This window comes from Ambystoma mexicanum, chromosome 9 (genome assembly GCF_040938575.1).
Source record: "Ambystoma mexicanum isolate Mex_15411 chromosome 9, UKY_AmexF1_1, whole genome shotgun sequence".
Classification (NCBI taxonomy): Eukaryota; Metazoa; Chordata; class Amphibia; order Caudata; family Ambystomatidae; genus Ambystoma; species Ambystoma mexicanum.
In genome coordinates, this window is record NC_090931.1 from 697,610,117 (window position 1) to 697,630,653 (window position 20,537).

The 20,537-nt window shown below is 45.5% G+C and overlaps 1 protein-coding gene across 5 annotated transcripts in view; it reads left to right on the forward strand.

Moving 5' to 3' along the window:
* Positions 1-20,537, forward strand: part of FASTKD2 (FAST kinase domains 2) — a 461,831-nt gene that overhangs the window by 174,723 nt on the left and 266,571 nt on the right. For all 5 annotated transcript variants that reach the window (XM_069615586.1, XM_069615582.1, XM_069615584.1 and 2 more), the window contains one exon: positions 6,572-6,711. In XM_069615586.1, coding sequence (XP_069471687.1) covers positions 6,572-6,711 — 140 coding nt within the window. The remainder of the gene's footprint in view (positions 1-6,571; positions 6,712-20,537) is intronic.

Below are 20,537 nucleotides of genomic sequence, written 5' to 3' on the forward strand. Positions count from 1 at the left end.
TGAAGGAGGATGTCTGAAGGGGATCTGCACAACACACGGATGAAGCCGGCAGCAGCGACAACGCTAAAGTGTGCTCCTTAAAAACAGGAGAGGCTCAGCTGGTGGCTATTCGGACCACTACAGTAGTACAGTGCAGCGATTTCGTATATGGCGGAGATCTCTGGTTGAAGAAGATGAGCTGGTTATCCCCACCAGGCTCAAGGGAAGAAGACTCCAGACTGGATCTCCTCTTAGTCGTCGAAGGGTAGATGGCTCAGACTGCAGCAGGGCTTCACCGGGACGGGGTAGTTGCAGCAGCCGTCGTTCTCTCCTTCTCTTCGGTTCCTTGTAGTTCCAGAGGCTACTCTGACTTCTATCCCAAGAGACCTGCCTTTTTATGCGCAAAACCCCAATTCACACAGCCTGGCTGTCAATCACACAGCAGAGGGGTTGTCCAGCTGGGACAACCACCTCAGCCAATCATGGCAAAGTGCGACTTGGGTTTCCTAGGATACCCTGTGCAGGGGGTGCCTACACCCCTTCCCTACATTCAGTCTACCTAGACACCCAGGCGCCCAAAAGGGGGACTTCTCTGCAGAAGCCCGCCAAAAGACGGTGAACAAAGAAGGTGATCCTAGTTTGCCGCGCAATGTAAAACACAAGAAGGACTTTAACAAAAAGAAATGGCGAATAAACCCAAACGGAGCCAAAAGAAAGACTATTTGGTCAAGCGGGTTTATGTTTGAGGCTAATATAATAGCCAAGAACAGTACCACGTTTATCTAATATAATCGCGGTACAAAAGTTAGGGTAGATACCACTGCCACCAGCCAAGTCTAAATGTTAAAAGAGCAAAACAATGCTCAGGGAGCTACAGACAGTAAAGGGGTACAGATTAGCCCTTTCCAGTACTCCATATAAGATGGGGTGTACTGGGTCTGTGGTAAAAATGACTATGTAAAGTAAATGGCAACTTTACCTTTCTCTGGGGGATAGTAGTCAGCCCCAGCGAAATGGAGTCAGAGGGAAGGCTAAAAGACAACCCTGGGTTACTACACTAAAGGTGCTGTGTAACCCGTACAAGAACAGGGGCACCTGAAGTGGTGTGCTCCAGTGCCCAAGATCACACAATGAGTAACAACACATAGGCCAAAACACATGTAAGAGTGGAAAAAGGATGTACACTCTTACCAGGTGGAAAACATAAACTCCAGAAATCCAGCAAAGCTGCTGGGGGACTCACTAGGTGAGGGAAATTAGCCCTAGAAGGAGAATTCTCCCTAACAAAAACGCCAAGCTAGAGCCTGCAAAGGGCATTTCCTGACCCGAGAGGCAGGGAAAATCAAAGGGACAAGATGGCCAAAGGACGGGGCAAAAAATAAGTGGCATGGCTATTTTGAGGATATAATAGTTAAAATGGCAGTATGCAGTAAAGTATAAACTTGGATGCAGATAAAATAAAAATACTCTAGAACAGGGGTTTGCAACCTTTTGACTTTCCAGATATTTGCATAGTCAATGAGGGATCATGGGAGTCGTAATATAAAACATCTAAATCGTAAATGGAATATTATCCGCTGCCACTAGCCCATCCTGGTCACATTAAAAAGTAACAAAAGTGTCGCATGAAAAAGGATACATAGTATCCAGGCAGAAATTCCACTTCGCTGAAAGGTGTTGTGTGCTACAGAAAAACAGAGGAATCTTGCAGAAGGGACAGTGTTGCCCCTGCACTGGCAAACATAAGGGCTGACCAGTGCCCCCAACAGAGGTGAGTTGATCAAGGGAGGTGAAGCAGATGGACTTTATTTACCTCCAAAAGTTTGGACATGGTTCACGCCAGAGTAAACAGCCATGGGTTCCATTGGTGTCAATGAAAGGAAAGTTGCAAAAAAGTTACTTTTTCCTAGTAGTAAGTTGTGTGGAATATGGCAACTTAAACTCATTAACTTTTCTGGTTCCAGCTTCATGTAATTGGAACCTGATGAGACCACTTTCTGAGCAATGAGGGATGTAATGGCATTGGACCAAGTAAAATATTTTGTAAATCACTCCCAAGAGCTACCCTGCATTCCAGCAAAAGGTATAGCCCACTCAATGATACTGTGATGATTGGTATTCTGGGTGACACTTTGTTATGATCCAGCTTTTGAAGCATAGAGGTTCTCCAAAGAAAATGTATTGGGGCTGCAAGATGCATTTAAAACTACTTTCCAAAACTGGCTTGTCATGTTTTGGTACTCCCTGGATAATTTGAGGGTGAAATATGACTAAAGGTTACTAAATGGCACAGGGGTGATTTACTTTTGCAAGTGGTTCTTCTGTGAAATGCAGCATAAACCAGATCACCTAGTCTGTCGCTGAAGAAAAGAAAGGCACTTGTACATCTGTGTGAGGGCTGAAATCTATGTAAGACCACGAGTGTTTGGAATTTCTGGGAGCTACTTGGCTCCTGTTTTGTAGTCTAGAAGAACCTATTTAATATGACCCCAACCGTACCACACATAAACATGCCTATGCAACGTTAACTTGGTGTTTTGGGGAATATGTATAGAAGAACATTTGAAAACCTCTAGAAAATATTAAAACCAATGGTTCATATTGAATGGACAAAATGGTATAGTTTGCGCCTCATGTGGAAGTTCAATTGGCAGCATGCTGTGTGCTGTGTTAGCGCCTTGTTCTCCAGAGGTGTAACTCCTGCTTCCGGTTTGGTGTCTGATACCCAGGTTTTGTTTTTAGCTCCAGCGCATGACGTTTTGTCGGATGATACAATGTCTGTATTAGCATCCAAAGTAGTTCGAGTAACGAAACCGCAAGTCAACGAAAGCAAAGAAAAATATACTCTTTATTACGTCAGTTGATTAAGAGCCTTGCTTTAAAGTTCGGGTTAGCGATTTTATTTTTTTTTAATTGTAGCTCCACTCCTCAAACGTGAACGTTGGATGTTCACATGAGGAGTGTAGCAAGGCACTCACTGAATACCTTGTTCCTTATACTTTCCTCTACTGGCCCATGTGCATCATTGAACAGGGGTGCTTTTTAAACACTCCATTAAGGCCTTGGGGTGATTATGTCACTAACATGTGTTGTGGAGTAGGCTAGTAGCAGTTGTAATTTAGTTTTGGCTTCACCGGGTGTGCAGGCGTTTTTGCCGCATTAGCAGTCCAATGTACCTTTGTTTGAGTGGACCTGAATATTTACAATTTTCTTAGGGCGAACCTGATAAGAGGTAGGTTGACCACTCCTTTGTATAATTGCAGGGTTGGTTCAGGTGACCCATAAGTGAATGTGTATATGTAGTTAAGACTCTGCATTCCTCAATTCTTCTGGATCGTTACTTGAATGAGTGGAGAATTTGGGACGACACTGGACTGTGGAATTTTAGTACCAGGTTTGGCCATACTGGCTGAGCCTTGGGCCCTTTGTCACTTACTCCAGTGTCACCTTTTGGCTGCTCGACATCCTTCATGATCTGTTCCATTCCTCCTCATTGGCTAAATTGGATGTCCCCTCTTGATACTGGTTCTGGGCACTTTTACTGCCGTCTTCCTGTTTCATCCTCCTGGGCCTAGTGGTTTGAGTTGGAATGCCTCCATTATTCAGATGTGTGGTGGGATATCACAACCCCTTACCTCTGTTCTTCGACTGGACCGTCATGGGTCACCTACATTGTTCCCATTGTGAGACTGTTTCTACTAGCATCTCAGTTTTTCCTTCCAAGCTGTCTGGATCTGTGTAGTTAATTCCTTTGCCTTCCTGGTGCCTTCTGTTGCTTCTGCTTCTGGTTGTTGGCTCCCCTCTCCTAGGAAGACTAATGTATGCTTCTCTTGGATCATCTGGGACATAGCTGGTCTGGGATGCAAGTCCTGGATTACCACATCCTGTAACTTGCCCTGTAAAATAATTCTCATTCACTGGGTTGTTTCCGTGTTCCGGAGCCAAGTTCTCAGAATGTGGCACCACACGTTCTTGCCTCTTCGCCTTGGGCTGCTGGGTTATTCATAGCTTTATCCACCGGGGGTACCGTTGGTCCAGTGGTAGAGTGGTTCTGCAAGTCCCCCTGTGCTGTGCATCACCAGTGACTTTCATTGGCCCGAATCCTGCTTTGTTTCCTTCCTTCCTGGGTTTTCTGTTTCAGTTTTGAGATCCAGAAGTCCTCTGGAGTTGGTTTCATCTGTGGAGTAGAACACTGATTTAGCTGACTTTTCCTCATAACCATGTTTCTGCATATGTATTTTGTCCCATTAAATCCTATGGGAAACCAATGTAAAGCTACTAAATTCCTAAAAGGTTACCCTTGAGGGTACTGTCAGTTACCAAGACCATGCAGTCATTTTCAGAAAGTAAAGAAAGCGACAGCTTCATTGTCTTGCAAGACATTACAGAGAGCTACAGTTTACTCTGCTGAACAGTCCTGCAACAATCTGCCCCTCCTACCAGACATGAGTCTTTATAGGTCAAGCCTATGTGGCCTAATTGAAATCACAAACGATTTTTCCATAAATTCAACTCTTACCACCAGTTCCAGTTGCATGCCTGCTGGAGTGGTAAGTCATTCGTCTAAGCAGATGTTGTCGTCTTCTTCTTGTTGATCAGAAGTTCCAGTTCATTCTCGAAGGCTCCTGCCTGAAAGATTACCAGAATCGCCATTTTCCATTCTCAAATGCTCGTATTTTCCATACGAGTTCTCAGTATACACTAGTCCACATCACCTGACTTGATGGCGTCTTCCTCGCACGATGGCTGACTCAACAATTTGCATATTCCGTTCAATTAATGCAAATGGTCCTGATGTGAAATGTGAAATTTGGGGGAGACGCTATGTTACTAAATTAAGCATTGCAAGAAGTCTGAACATACTAGCTGAACACAGAGGTTACATAGGCTATTAAGGGCATGGCTTATGTGCACACTACTACATTAAAGAACTTGCATGATACAAGATTAGTCCAAAGTGTAAATAATCGCATCTGACGTAAATAATTCCATCTGCATCATCGGTACTCACCTGAATATTGACATTTTTCCTGGGATCGCTGACGTTTTCTACAAAAGTTTTATTTTTGCTTGCGTGCATAATTTACTATGCATTTTTAAATTGTTACATTACACTCTTGCTTTTGAAACCTATTGTGTTACTTTGTATAACTGCTGGTTATTTTCTAACTACTGATTTCTTGTAGAGTAACGACACCAGCAGCTCTGACACTAAGCCTAAATTGATAGATTTTTGGTGGCCCTCTGGGTCTAGCTGTAAATTGCTAACCTCTTCTTTCCCTCTAGGTACCATATAGGTTTATGATCTACGTGTGAGTAGCCTATCTGTATTCTATTCTAGAGGTTGAGGGATTTTGTCACTTTTACTGTATTTACATTATTGGGTGCTAATCATGACTGTATAAGTGCATTTTTTTTTTACTGGTCTAGGGATCCCTTAGCTCGCCACCAGTACCTCTTATGTACAGTGCCCACTACCCAGGTATTGGGCATGTATTTAATTCCGGAATGCTTAAGGCCTTTTTATGTTTTCATATTTCAGCTGTGTCTTACTATCTGTTAAGTTTAGCCCAGAGATCTTGTGTGTCTAAAGGGTATACTTTTAGGATATACTTTTTAGTACGCCAATATTTTTTTTTTTTTATCCTCTGGGGAAACTATTGAGACTAACTACCTACCTCCTCCTTTGAGTGAAGCCCGACTGCTTGTCCCTTCTACCCTGATCGTTTATTCCAACCTTTGGCTGGTATCCCTGTTCTGCCAGTAGGTTAAATTATATTACAGTACTCCCTAGTGGGCTGGGGAAAAATCTCCCTAACACTTTTACAAATGCACATTGCAATCATTCTGCTCTATATACATATTAGTTTCTTATGTTATGTTAATGGATATACACCGTGCTCTATCCCCACCGAAGTGGTCCCATGGCACTATGGCGGATCTGAAAAAAAGGGGATGTGCTGTTGGCAGCTTCAGTTCGGTTAAGACTGTTCGCAGAACTTTTGGTGTGGTATCTGGTCGATATCCGTTGTGTGCTGTTGTGTAAGGCTGTGTGTTTATTTTGTTGTTGTTGTAGTGAAGTGTGTGCGGTTTGCTGTGGTTTTAGAGGTATGGTTGTGTTTAGGTATCTTTGAGAGGTGTATGCAAAGGGGTGAGGTTTTAGTAGGGTTGGTTATTATCATTGTTGTCTGAAGAGACGCACACTCATTTTGTGGGTCCTTTCTCGGTGCGACTGAAGGTAATATTCACAACTGAATCTGCTGAAAATGTGCAACTGAATCTGCTTCAGAGCAGCTCACTGTTGGGTGCCTTTTTAAAATCGAAATTGCGCTTGTCTGTCTTGGGTTGACACAATCAGTCACACAGTGTTTCACAAAGTACTCAGAAGAGCACCTTTTGTTTGAAAAACAAGATCTACAGTATTTAATGAGCGATATCTGTGGGCCAATTTAATTGCTTGAAATATGGTAATGCTGAGTTATTTAGTAACTGCTCTTTCGTTTACCTTGAATTGTAGCCTTCTCCATGCTTGATTTGTTCATCATTCTTGCTATCAGCAAGTCACCTGTTCAGTTTTATTTTCATTTCTTAGGGAATATTAATGGAATCCCTTTCTGGCGTTTTGTGGACATCTTGCATTCATGTAAAGACCTCCAGTATCAAAATGTCGAACTCTTCTCAGCAATAGGAGACTACGTGGCTGGATCCATGTACATGTGGCAGACTAAACAGGTGCAGTGTTTTTTCAGCTGGGTTTCTGGCATATGACCCTCTAGTCTGGGAATAGTTGTCATTTATCTTTGCAATCCGACACAATGCTTGCTGCTGTAATCTACTCCTATGTCCACTCAACCATCTTCGATCCTTTTGGGATGCCGCTGCAAGAACGCTTAGCATTGTTCTGTCACAACACACATTTTTCCAGGCAAATGGAAAGCTTGGCACATGTTTGAGAATCTGATCGGGGAGAACCCGTAGTTTCGGAGGCTGTACTGTAAAAGTGCATTTGGAGTAATACCACTATGCATAGCTAGAAAAGAAACACCAGAAAAACTAGTACACACTATGGTCATTTAACAAGCAATGGCTTTATTCACCCATCAGTGAGGACATTCAGAAAGAAAAAAACATTCAAATCCCACGTCCCTAGGCTTTATTGGCACAAGTTTACCAGGATTTTAAAGATACAATGTCAAATGGTATTTGTGAGCCATGGCTACTGAGACGCTTCAACTGGGGTTCTCGGAGGGCATCTAAGGCGTACTTCAATACCTAGAGTACTCTCAAAAGCTGGCTACTCATGATCTCCACAGTGATCAATGAGTGTCCATGAAATCAATCGATGATTTTGATCCAGAGTCTTTGTCAAAATGTAAGACGAACACACCAGGGTAAATCACTGGGTGTAGCCCAAAGAAGGCGAGGTGGACCTCATTTAAAGAGGTTACTTTCCCAGCAAATGGAGAGCACAGAAGACTCTTGAACACTAATTCCCAAGGCTCCAGACAACCGTAGGCTTTGTTAGGGAACATTTCTCTATGGGCAACTTGCTCTCCATATTCTATGGACCCCCCCCCCCCCACCGCAAACATGTTGTTTTTGAACCTGTCCTGACATTTACAGGGAAGTGAAGCCTCCAGCTTGACTCCCCTACCCTTTTGCTCATTTTGTCATGGGAAAACTGATCAGTCCTTCAGACTATCAGTACTGGGAAACTGTTTCCCTTTTGTCGTTTTACCTTCTTAAGTTTTTTTGGTAACTGCTTAGCTGTGCATATAACTTCTTATAATGCAGTGCAGTGGGCATACTTTTGTATTGCAAGACAAGCTGATGGCAGCAGATACATTTTTAACATATTTGCATTATTTTTAGTGTGTACATTCGCGTTTACCGCGTCTGACTACTAAACGTGGCAAGTCCCACAAGATTATTTTTGCTTGTTCATTTGCCATATTGTTGTTTAGCCTACTGCCTGCCCTCTCAGGTCAGGAAATCCCTTATATGGTCATGCATACGCCTGGGAAATCTGGTGCTTTTGCAGGCTATTGCTGGCCTGGTGTGTGTGTAGCCCAATGTGACATGGGATTTCACCCATTCTACCCCTTCGGCAACACATGAGATACAATTTCATGTCAGAATTCCCCTCATGAAAGTGAGCCAGCATTAGCTGGACAAGGCTGAGTAGAATGTAGCGTCTAGACAAAAGGCCAGTCTATACTGCATAGCAACGTAGTGTTTCAAACAGCAGAAGTGTACTCTAATCGCTTCACGCCCCTAGAGACAAGTTATAGCCTCACATTGCAAAGTAGCCACATGGTGAGAAATTAGTTTTTATGTGTTACCTTTTTTATTGACTCATGTAACCATTTATTATAGCAAAGCACTTGGCAGTTTTTAACAGCTAGATCATTTAAACATGCTTACATACATAGGTGTAAGCAGGTCAGTGCAGGATCCCCTATATGTCTCAATAGGCTGTGAAATCAAATCCATTTTGATTCTGCATATTAAGGGAATACACGTCAGCCTGCTGAGGAACTAGAGGAAGACAAAACAATGAGTCTTTGATTTAGGCTGTACATAGATATATCAGCAACTCGCCTAGGACTGATGAAGTTACTATGTGCTAAGGGCTGATATTGGAGCCACGTACTAAGAACTGATAAAACGACAAGATGCTTCAGAAGCAAATTGTGAGGAATTGATCATTTGGCCGGTCGGCTAAAGGAGGTATTTTTAAGGTTGTTTACCCACATCACAATGGTGGGGATGAACCTTTCCTGTAGTACAGGTTAGAATCAACTGAAGCAGAGTTTCTGCCCACGGGATGACGGCAGCTTTAGAGGCAAGGGACTTTCCAGAATATACCCTATAAATATGTGATGAGAGCCCCATTCAGAGTGCTGACTGACTTGCCATGATGGTGTTATGCTGAGACCCTGTCAGATAGTGCAGGGGGTGTAGCTCTAAGCTGCACCTTAGTCAATTTGCTATGGGTTTTGCTTGACTTGAGTAATGGGCTCAACGTTTGGTCTTTGTTATTGCTAAACCTTTGGTCTTTTTATATTGGTTAACTTTTGGTCTTTGTGAATAATGTAGTGAAATTATGCATTGCATATGAACATTATGATATATATTGAAATGTATTGCTTAAGATATTGTGATTTGCCATACAACAGGTTTGAAGAGTTTTACAGGGTATTATATTAGAGGTTTAACATAGTGATTTTGCCTTTAAACATGTGATGTCAATGTATACAATATTGCTTCAGTGGATAGAGCAAGGGCATTTTGGTACCCACCCCGCCTCCTGCTTGGGCAGCCTCCTCCTTTGCTCTTCTACTCACACCCCTTCATGGTGCTCTGTCTGCCTTATCTTCTCTGACTGCTACTCTATCTCCTATCCTATCCCTCGCACTAAGTCTGGTAGGAAGAAACTCAAAAGGGACACCTGGGTCTCCAACCCAGGCCTCCCTATCGCCGATAGACACCAGTGCTTCCTCCAGACACTCTCACCAACATCCTCTTTGTCATTTCCTCTCATGGCCTATGGACCTCCCCATATGGTCTCTTTTCGCTCTCCTTTTTCCTCCTCTCCCATTAATGGTAGCACTCGGTGGGAGGTCCGCCTGGCCCACTTCCACTCCTCCAAGACCATCATTAATGTCTATCTGAATGGCACCGTGTTGGTCCAGGGCCCTCAGCCCAATCTCCTCCTTTTTGATAGACTCTTATCAACTTCCTTCCTTCCACTGCTATTCCTTCTTCACCTCTTTGGCTCCTCTGCCACCTTCCTCTACCACCACCCATCTGGCGCCCTTCTAATCTTCTCTGGCTGCTCTGCCGCCTCTTTCCTCTGCCACCTCATTGGCACCCTCTTCTTCCCTTCTGACTACTCTGCCATCTCCTGCTTTCTCCTCTACCCACTCTTAGCCACCTCTAACACCTCTGCAGGGCGTACCTCATGCCGGTACCCCTCCACAGAAGTCTTTCAAATGTCGCAATCTGCTCCACCTCGCTACTCTTAACTCTCGCTCTGCTATCAAACACTGTCCTGACATCTGTCGACTCCTCAAAGAATTTGATCTGGATGTCCTCTGTCTCGCCAAGACATGGTTCAGGGCCAGCTCTGTTTTGACACTCTCCTCCCTGATGGCTACAAGATCCTCTTCGAACCCAGAACCAACCGTCCAGGAGGTGGAGTAGCCTTGATCTTCCCATGGATCCCTGCTTCTGTCATTCCTACCCAGGCCTATTCCTCCTTTGAATGTCTGGCCTGCAGGCTCGCTATCTCTCCTGGTCTCTCTTACTGTGGCCACCATTTACAGGCCACCTGTCTAGGTCGCCCTCTTCCTCTCCGAGTGGGCTGACCCCTCCTCCTCTCTCCTTGCCTCTACATCTCAGCATCTTCGCCTCGGAGACCTCAACATCCACCTGGATGCTTCTAACCCCTCCTGCGCTCTTTCGAAATCTCTGCGACTCCTTCTATTCTTCCCTCTGGACTGATGCACACCCTGTATGATGTTATCTCGTCTGAAATCCCATGCTCTAAACCTCTCACCACTCCTTTCACTTGGACTGACCACTTTCTGCTCTCCTCTCACCTTTCACTGTGTCCCCCAGGTAAAGCCAATCTCAGCACTGCCACCCACCTGCCCATGAAGCGTGTGTCAGTGGAGGCTTTCACTGCTACTTTCTCTCCTCCTCCTACACCTGCGGCTGACTCACACTCTGAGACAGCCCTCTGAAACCTACTTCTCTCTTGCCCCTGTCATGAGGATCCGTTTGAAGCCCACATCCAAGTGCAACTCTTGGTATAATTGCGACCTCGGTACCCTTAAACGCAAATGTAGGATGGCTGAGAGGAAGTCGAGGGCATCAGGCTCATCCTCTGTAAAACTTGTCTGCCGCCTACTCCATAGGCAATACAGACTCTGTCCTGCCCAAGAAGAGCTTATAACCAAGCCTGTGTCTCTGCGGCCTCTAACAATACAGCCAAACATTTCAAAATCTGCAAAGAGCTGGCCAATCCTGCTGCAGTCGCCACCTCTCCTGTTCCCTCTCAGGTCCTTTGCATGGTACTGGCTTCTCACTTCACCCCTAAATATCTCTCTTTCTCTCTCTTTCTCTCTCTTTCTCTCTCTTTCTCTCTCTTTCTCTCTCTTTCTCTCTCTTTCTCTCTCTTTCTCTCTCTTTCTCTCTCTTTCTCTTTCTCTCTCTTTCTCTCTCTCTCTTTCTCCCCCCCCCCTCAAGCACTCCCTTGTGCACCCCCTCCTTAAGAAGCCTTCTGCCTCCTCGGCAAACTACCGCCCGATCTCTATCACTCCTTTCCTGGGCAAACTCATGGAAAAGCTGGCCATCTCCCAGCTTACTCTCCATACTGAATCTGTTGGTTGTCTCCATGACCACCAGTCTGGCTTTAGAACAGCTGGAAGCATGGAAATTGCTCTCCTGAACACCTGTGAAGACTTGCTCTCTAATCTCGACACTAACTTTCCTTCTGTCCTCATTTTCCTTGATCTTTCCTCTACGCCATTCTGATCGATCGTCTCTGTGACAACCTGGGCATCATGGGTCGGGGCCTAACCTGGTTGACCTCCTTTGTCTCCAATCCACCCTCCCAGGTCCAACTTGGGTCCTTTCTCTCTACCCCCTCTCTCTCTCTACTTGTGGTGTTCCCCAGGGTTCTAACCTCTCACCCTGGCTCTTCAACCATTACTGGGTACCTCTGGCCCACCTCATCTCTACTTTCTCTCGTAACTTTCAGTGTTATGCACATGACACACTGCTCTCCTTCAGGCTCCCCTCAACCTTCTCTGATCTCTCGCTCATTCCCGGCTGTCGGTCCGCGATTCGGGAATGGTGTGCCTCAAATGATCTTTAGCTTAATGCCAGTAAGACTGAGATCCTTCTCGTTGGGACCCCTGCTCCTGCTTTCACTCTGGCTGCCCACCCTGAGCCCTCTACCCGCACCTTCCTGTGAGGCACAAAACCCTCCTCCTCTCCCCACATCTGACATCTCTAAGAAATTCCACTACCAGTTGCACCTCCTCCGAGGTATTCTTCCTTTTCTCACTTTAACACAGAAGCTCATTGTCTCCAGAGCACAGGTTCTCTCTAGGCTGGACTACTGCAACAGCCTCTTTCTGAATCTGCCTACCTCTACTCTTCACCCTTTGCAACTAATCCAGAACAGGACTGCAAGACTTTTCTTTGGCCTTAAGCCCATGGATCATATCTCTCCAGCCCTGAAGTCCCTCCAGTGGCTCCCAGTGGTTGCAAGGATGAAGTTCAAGACCCTCTGCATTATCCACAAGGCTTTCTGGGGCCGGGGACCACACTACCTCCAATTCTCTCTTCCTAAGTATCTTCCTTCCCGAGGCCGCCTCCAACTCTGAGGGTCAGAGCTTCTCCAGGCAGAGAGTGGGGGGCAGATCTCTGTCCTCGGCAAGGGCCTCACTCTGGAACAGCCTCCCCTCCTCTCTCAAACATGGGCAGGACCACCTAAGGTTCCAGAAGCAACTCAATACCTTCCTGCTTTTTCTCTCTTCTCTGCTGATGCTCCTGTCCAGTGCGCTAACTGGTTACCTGGTCACCCTCTGAACCTCACAGGCACCAGGCTCCTGCACGACCAGTAACCCCTTGCACTGCCTCTGGGCCTCACATGCACTTAGGGACTGTATCTGCAACCAATACAATCCTCTGCCTCCCTGTACTTACTTGAGCCACCCCCCCATCAGCACTTCATGCGCTTTTTGCCACTGCACTCTCCCTTCCTGCCCCTCCATCCACCCCTCCCCCAGCACTTCTCCCTTTCCATCCCCTCGCACTTGCATGATCTGAATGACACAAGGCCTAGTAAGATGGTTTGTTTTGGCCTCCCTTTGCCTCCCCTTCCTTCTCTTGTCGCGTCTAGAAACACTTGTATACAGGCATGTTATAAATAATATATCATAAAATGTATTTTAAGCAGAAGGGATATAATTGGACAGGGCTTTGTCAGAAAGATTATTTAAACCCCATGAAGGGTTGGACAGGGCTTTATATGCTTGACATGTATTTGAATGCCCCGGACTATTGTGACAGAACTTGGAACACCCCACCTTCGGTGACTGGGTTGTAACACCTTAGGTTTAGCCTGAACTACCAAAGGTTTGATATGTTAAGTCAGTTGTAAAGTGCCTGTACACAAGTGTTTCTAGGCTCCACAAAGCAAGTAAGGGGAGACAAAGGGAGGACACAACAAATGATCTTATTATGCCTTGTCATTCATATTGTGCAGGTGCAGGGTGTAGGGAGAGGTGAAGTGCCAGGGGGAGGGGTAGGGGGGGTGCAATAGGTCAAAGTTTGAGTAAGTGCAGTCGGGGTGGCCGGCTCTGCGTAAGTGCTAGGAGGCAGGGGATTGTAGGGTTGCAGATACAGTCCCTAAGTATGCAATATCCCAGAGACAGTTCAATGGGGCTATAGGTCGTGTATGAGCCTGCTGCCCATTAAGGTTCAGAATGTGGCCAGGTAACCAGTTAGCGCAGCAGAAAAGTGCATCAGCAGGGAAGAGAGAAAGCAGAAGTGAAAAAGGAAGTTCTTGAGTTGCTTCCGGAAACATAGGTGGTCCTGATCAAGTTTGAAAGAGGCAGGAAGGCTGTTTGATAGCAATGGCTGAGCAGCCAGCCTTAGGGCCTCATCACGAGTTGGGTGCTAAGCCCGGCGGTATTAACGCCTGGGCTGTTAGCCCTACCGCCAAACCCCTCGGCTCTTTTGGCGCCAAATCACGGGTTTGGCACAATGTTAAGTCCCCATTGGGCCCATTTGGGGAATTTCCTATTCCCTAATGGGCCCAATGGGGAATGTTCAGCGGTATTACCGCTGGCGGTAATAGAGCTGAAAATCGTCCAAATCGAGGCGGATTTTCCCCAGCTCAGAGCTGGGGGTAAATCCGCCTAGCCCGTGATTTGGCGGACCCTTAAATGCAGCAGCAATAGCGTTACCGCCGCATATTTAAGGGTTACCGCCAAACTCGTGATGAGGCCCAGAGTCTAGGAGGGATGAGAGCTGTAGTGAGTCGCACAGTATTTAGAGCATACAGTTGGTTCAAGGAAATGCTGACGCTAGCAGTTACACTATAAGCGTTATTTTATATACACTAAGGCTTTAGAAAGTATGTCATGCAAGTACTATCCACACAGTAAACTCACAGTAGAATAAAAGGTAGCACACTTTAAATCACAAATGTAGAGCAACACAAACGTTAGTGAAAACTACTAATAAGCAAACTTACATTAACTCTTGCAACTTCAACCACTATCTTCAAAAGTCCAACCTTATACTAAATGAGTCACAAAGGGTCAAGGGGGGAACTAGGGAGACAGTGACCAAGGACTGAGGAGGAAAGAGGTAGGTAAGCAGCAAACAGAAAAAAGTCTGTGAGGAGGTCTTCAGGTATGCAGGTAGGTAATAGTCAGTTTTAGCAATATAGAGCCCAATGTGATTGTTCACCCTAATGGGACTCGGGGTGCTCTGGTGGGTGGTGCATAGACCCGCTTAACTGCAACCCTCCAAGAACACCTGATCAACGCAACACAACCAAGGAAAGTGCCTAATCTTGGAACAGTACCTTTTTTCAATTAAGAACTTGGTGCAAAAGGTTGATCCCCCAAGGTAAGGCGATAGTTGTCACTGGTTTGGGTTCCTTGGCCTGGATAGCTGAAGAAGGAATTTTGGAGGGAACAGATGGATGCACTCAGCAGTGAGATGCCCAGCAGTGGATCTTCGCCGCACTGGTGCATTGGAGCCCTTCACATGCTATGGTTTAGTGAAGTTTGGTTCTCGGTCCTTGACTCAGCTGAGGGGACTTCAGGGAGTGGAAAAGTGTCACTGCAAGCCCGGAAGGATGCCCATGAGGTTTTTGGGCTTCACAAAATGTTGCACCACAAAATGGCACAGGTCCTAGGGTATTGGGAGTTTGCAGCCCGGGAGGGTCATAGATCTTTGTGGGGTGGTGCAAAATGCAGGTGGCCTTCAGAATGGTTGGTCCCACCAGTCTGTGGGAGGAAACAGTCTTCAAGAGATCTTCCTGTTGCTCGGAATTTGGGGTTGGGTCTTTAGCAGTCACTCAACTGCTCTGGCGGTGGCTTGGAAGTTGCTGGGACATCCTTCGAATTCCTCTTAGAGTCTTCAGTCCAATGGTCGACTGAGGTTTAGCTCCAGGACCCTTGCCTTTTATGCAAGAAAACCAGCTGAGCCAACCATTCACCATTCAAGTCTCTCATGCAAATCTGGGGGCGACTGTACATGGGACAGCCAGCCTCCCAGTTCAAACTGGTTCTATGCAGGCACACTGCAGGACAAAGACCAGGGGAGTTTCGGTTACCTCCTCCATTTCCTGTCCTTTCAAGAACTCGGAGCACCTTGGTTGGCTTTCCACGGGAAGCCTGTCAAATACAAAAACCCATCAAGACCTCCTCCAACCAGAAAGGTAGAAGAAGGCTAAAGTAAGAACAAGTCCTCATGAACAGAGCTTAAAAAAGTACAGCCACCATTTTAGGCAAATGGTGACCCCTGCGTCCCTACTGCAGCTGTGAAGACAGTCTGGGTTAGAAATCCACAAAAAGTTGTTCAACATGGTACACTGCCACCAGCCTGCCAGATGAACGTGTAACGGTAACTAAACGTGACTGAAATAGTGAGAAGGGGGGGGGCAATGTTTCCCCTCAGCACTCCACACAAGCACATAAGGTGGGGTGTGCTGATCTCACAACATAAATTACAGGAGGGACCAAAGGGTGTCCCTCTGACTGGTTACTGTAGTTAACTAGGGTAAAATAAAAAGGAAAGCTCAAGGTGCTTCCATCAACGCTGCACAGAAAGTGCTTTGTGCTGCAATAGTAAAAGGTATATGCCAGGAAACATGGAGGAAAGCATAACTCCATTAAACAAGTATCCAAAAGAGCTAAAAAAGGGTTCCCAAGTACAGAGTAAAAGAATGCGTGAGTGGGGATAAAGGTTCCCACTCACTCAGAAGAAATAGTCCGATACTCCAATAGGACTTGCAAAGTGGGAAGAATTATACCCAAGAAGGAAATTCTACCCAACAACTATGGATTGATTTGATTATAAGATGAGCTATATACCAGACAAACAAATGTTTTAATTCCATGTAAACTTGGAGAATTGGAATATTGTGGTATTTTAGAGGGCACGTATGAGGGATTTTATGAGTGTAAATAAACATTTCCTCTTTTTACAATGTTACTCATTATTGGCTCTAAAACGTTGAACTCTGTGAATCGAGAACAGTGTTTTTCAGTGCATATTATGCCTCTTCCCCCCTGAAGGCTTACTGGTTTGTGCAAAACCTCTCTACCCCTTCATATATTCATTAATCAACCTGGACCTATCGTGGACTTGTTGCAGAGCCATTGAGTAAGGTTGAACAGGTGAAGGGTTTGTACATTAGAGCTGTATAAGGGAAGGTAATTACATTTTGAGCCTTCAAACCCTCATAATTCATTGTAGCGGAAAGTACAATATCAGGTAAGACATAAGGTGACGGGAGACGTCCTCCGGGTTCCATTTTAGTACTTGGTAGATTCCCTGTTGCATAGAAGAAAGCTGGAACTTACTCTCTGCTAAGTGGAGAGCCAGGGGAAATCCCCCTTCAGCTCAGAGCTCTTAATTGCCCAGTGATCCCAAAAAGGTATAAACGTGAGACAGGAAGTGGGTGGGTCTGTCTGGTCCCGCTCCACACCCGTGGTGCCAGAGACTCTGGGTGTTGGGCATGAGTAGAACCCACAGTGGTCACTGATTGGACCGCTGCTGGCTGTTTGAATGGTGCAGATCATCTCTACCATTGGTGGACTTGGACTTGCTTCCTGCCAGGATTTGTGATACTAAGAGGATACTTTGATATCTATCATGTGTGGGAGAGCAGACGCCCGATGACTCCCGAAGTGGCCTGGCATCTCCGCCTGCATTTGGCCTGGTAAAGCCCTATCAAACTAACGTATTATTCGAAAGCCCTCAGCAGTGCTTTAACCCTTGGACTAGTGGGGGACCAACCAGTCGCGATGCATTCTCAAAAATCCTGCCGTTTGGAAGTGTCCCTGGACCACCCGTTCTGGAGCTCTCCAGTGGGCTACCTTGGGAGAATCGTCACCGTTACGCATTTTCGCAGCCGGAACATAGGTGGTAGGCTTCTCGTGCCACAAGTCGTCTTCCTGGCAAGTTTCAGCTTCCCAGCATCAAGAGGTCCTGTCCTGGAAGGTCTTCAACCCTGACTGGAAAGATGCCTGCTGTCACTAGTGTGCAGTAGCCATCCTCTGTCTGGTGAAATGTCCTGAGGAAGTCTGCATCGGTGCCTGGTGCATTTCTATTTCACAAAGAATTGCACTCTGCTCTTGGAACTGACTGGAAGAATCCTTGCAGCCGCAGCTCCTGGGCATCTTATACTGGATCCAATGGTGGGAAAACCTACCAACTATTCCCAGTCGACCTGCTTAGGCACTAGGGAAAATCTGACTCAGTGGGGTAACTAATTGTAATACATTCCCCCTTCCCCTGTTCTTCTTGGAATAAACTTAGGTTATTCCATTCAATCTAGAAGCTTGTATCTATAAGATAGGGAAATAATTTTACTGACCTATAACATTGTTGAAGTATCTTCTGGAACATTTTCACCACCACAAGAACTCTTCCTTCATCTGTCCACTCCCCTAAGAAGACGCTTTGTGACATTTGGGCACAAGGCCTCATACATCATAGGAATTGGGTTTATAAAGTTAGGGCATTATTCTTGTGAGTTGGTTCCTTTCTGTTGCATCACTACTTATTTTCTTCCTAGTTGTCTACATTCCTACAAACTTAAAGGTGGCTGTATATATGTGTGATAATTGAGTGCTGTGTGATATTGCCACTTGCTTGTTTCATTTCTGTAGTGTCTATTTTGGCCTACAATGGAGTCATTTTGTATTTACTGTCTAAATTTAATTGTGTGCTTCACTGTGTGGGCTCGTGGTGAACCCCTGACATCAGTCACTTTTTCCTGAGCTTATGCCTCGGCCACTCGCCACGCTTACCTTGTATGGCTAATTTCTGAGTTCCTCGTTCACTTTAACTAGTGGCCTCCTAAAATCTGTTGACCGGCCAGATTCTAGAAATCCATTTTAACAGGTTTCAACTGGATGACCCTAGTAATCTAGGCCAGACTCCTATGAAGATAAACCATCCTGGGGCGACTAGTTGCACCAGGAACACTCTGAAGTTCTGAACCCCAGATAGTCTTTGGGTATTAGGGTATTGGTGTTAGGAGTAGTGTCATAAACAATCATGAGTTTGCAGTCTTCCTTATTTTGGAGTTTTTGATGGTTAATAGCAAATAAAACCGGCTAGAACCTATGGTGGTTTGTTGCCACTGTGCCTATTGAAGCTGTCGGTGGTTTCCAGTGACTTGTGATGGCTGGACCTTGCAAGGGAAAGTTTAAAATTGTCCTATGGGTCTAAGAGCCGGTTAACAGCGACAGCGCCCTGGCTGGCTTGTTCCGGAGTGAATACCATGAGGGGAGTCCCACATGTCTTTTGGAAAGGCAGGAGGTAATTAAGTGGACTTTCACACAGATCATTGCCTTTACAATATTCAGAACCTGACTTGCTGAGGATGGATCAGTGCTAGACACCACAAGGTATTTCGCACATGAACCAGTGAATATCGAAACCAGGTTGGTGTAAAGCTGGTTTATTGTCCCTTTGAGCATCCTCTAGCTGCTGGTGCCCTTTCACTCGAAAAAAGGACAGGCTCCTAAAGACACAGGTTAAAATGGGTACAGTCAACCCAAAAGGGAAGCCAAACCAGTCCTTGGGTAAAGTGACGGAACTGTCTGGCTTAATTGAAGTGAGAGGAAGTAGGCTACGCCAAAGTACAATCAGTCCACGTACTACCAAATGGTATAATGAAAAATATACACCTCTCTCAGGTTACACCTATATATGCCGATTAGTTAATTAAGTACTTTACGTAAACATAAGGCATAGTAGGAACACTATAGAAATAAAAAAAAAGCAAATGGCATAAGATACAACACACCCTTATATTGTAGCTTCACTATCTAGAGAGAGGGACTGTACATATTGGGCCAATGGGTGGGATTAGAAGGAAACCAGATATTTAAACCCGCAGTTATAAAAGTCACAGGATCCTAAGGCCAGAGTATTTATAGACCTGGTGGGGGTGTAGATGGCACAGCCTCCAGTAGATATCTTCCGCCTTACCTCCCCCCCTACTTCATGTCCCCATTCCCAAAATACTGGGACACAGTAGCAGAGAATGCTGCACAGTAGCTCCCGCATGGCAACAGGAAGGAATCCCCTGAGGTCCCAGCAGAAGTTTGGAATGCTGTCTCAGACTACCATAGTTTGGGTCTGGCCAGGCTGCTCAACCTCCAAATTTGGAGTGTTAATAGATTGACTGTTCAAGAAATGACTGTTCCCACGCAATCAAAGGTTTCTTTAAGGACACAGGGAAGCGGATGACACTCGCTTCACATATTGCTCCTGCTCTGCTGGCACTGATTTGAGTTTGCTGCTGCCTGCCATTTTACAGGTACCGGAAACACTAGTGCCTAAACCCATTGATCTGGCTTCAATCTCTTATAGACAGCTAAGTCCACAGACCCACGTGTCCCATATAGTATTCCTGGTTCTTGGCATGGGCAAGCTATGGATGAGTAACTGTCCAGAGAGAAGGTTTTCCATGATTGATCGTAACCTGGTGTCAGTGGATGTTAGACGTCTGTGGGAGGAAAGTAACAAAAAGAAAATCTTTCTTATGGGAAACCCCTTATTTTATCCTTTTTGTTTTGACTCCTGACCTGAATTTCTGGAGGTAGGTGAAGCCTTCTGATTTACTTCCCATGCTTTGTGTTCATTTTAATGGGGAGAGTGATCAGTCCATAGGACTATCAGTGCTGAGAGAATGTGTCTCTTTGTGGATTTCTTCTATTTTTGCAACTGCACAAATCCTTTGTTGGGAAAGATTTTCTTTTTGCTGCTTTCCTCCTGTAGACTTCTATGGGACACCCTTTTTTGCCAGTTTCTGAACCCTGGCCTGACTTTTTAGATCCAAGTAAAGCCTTCTGCTTTACTTCCCTTGCCTGTTTGCTCATTCTTATGGGGAAACTGATTAGTCCACAAAACTATCAGTACTGAGAGACTGTCTCTTTGTTGAATTTCTTGTATTGTTACAATTGCACACATCACCTGACAGTGAAGTACAATTAGGATACGTTGTATCCCTATATCGTTTCATATGATGGTTTTTTGGTTACTTTTACAATGTGCCAAAGACAAGCTGATGGCATCAGTGATGATATTACTGTTTTTGGAACATTTTACTCGTTCAGTTAATCCACATCCGTGGTGACTGAATGTCGGTTGCTCGGCAGGTCTTGTGGAAGGTGGATAGCCCTGATTTGGTAGCCACTGCCTATTTGAATGGTGCAAAACCTTACCATTGGTGGGCTTGGGCACGCTCCCAGCCCAATCTTGGATAAATGGAGGGCTTCTGCATC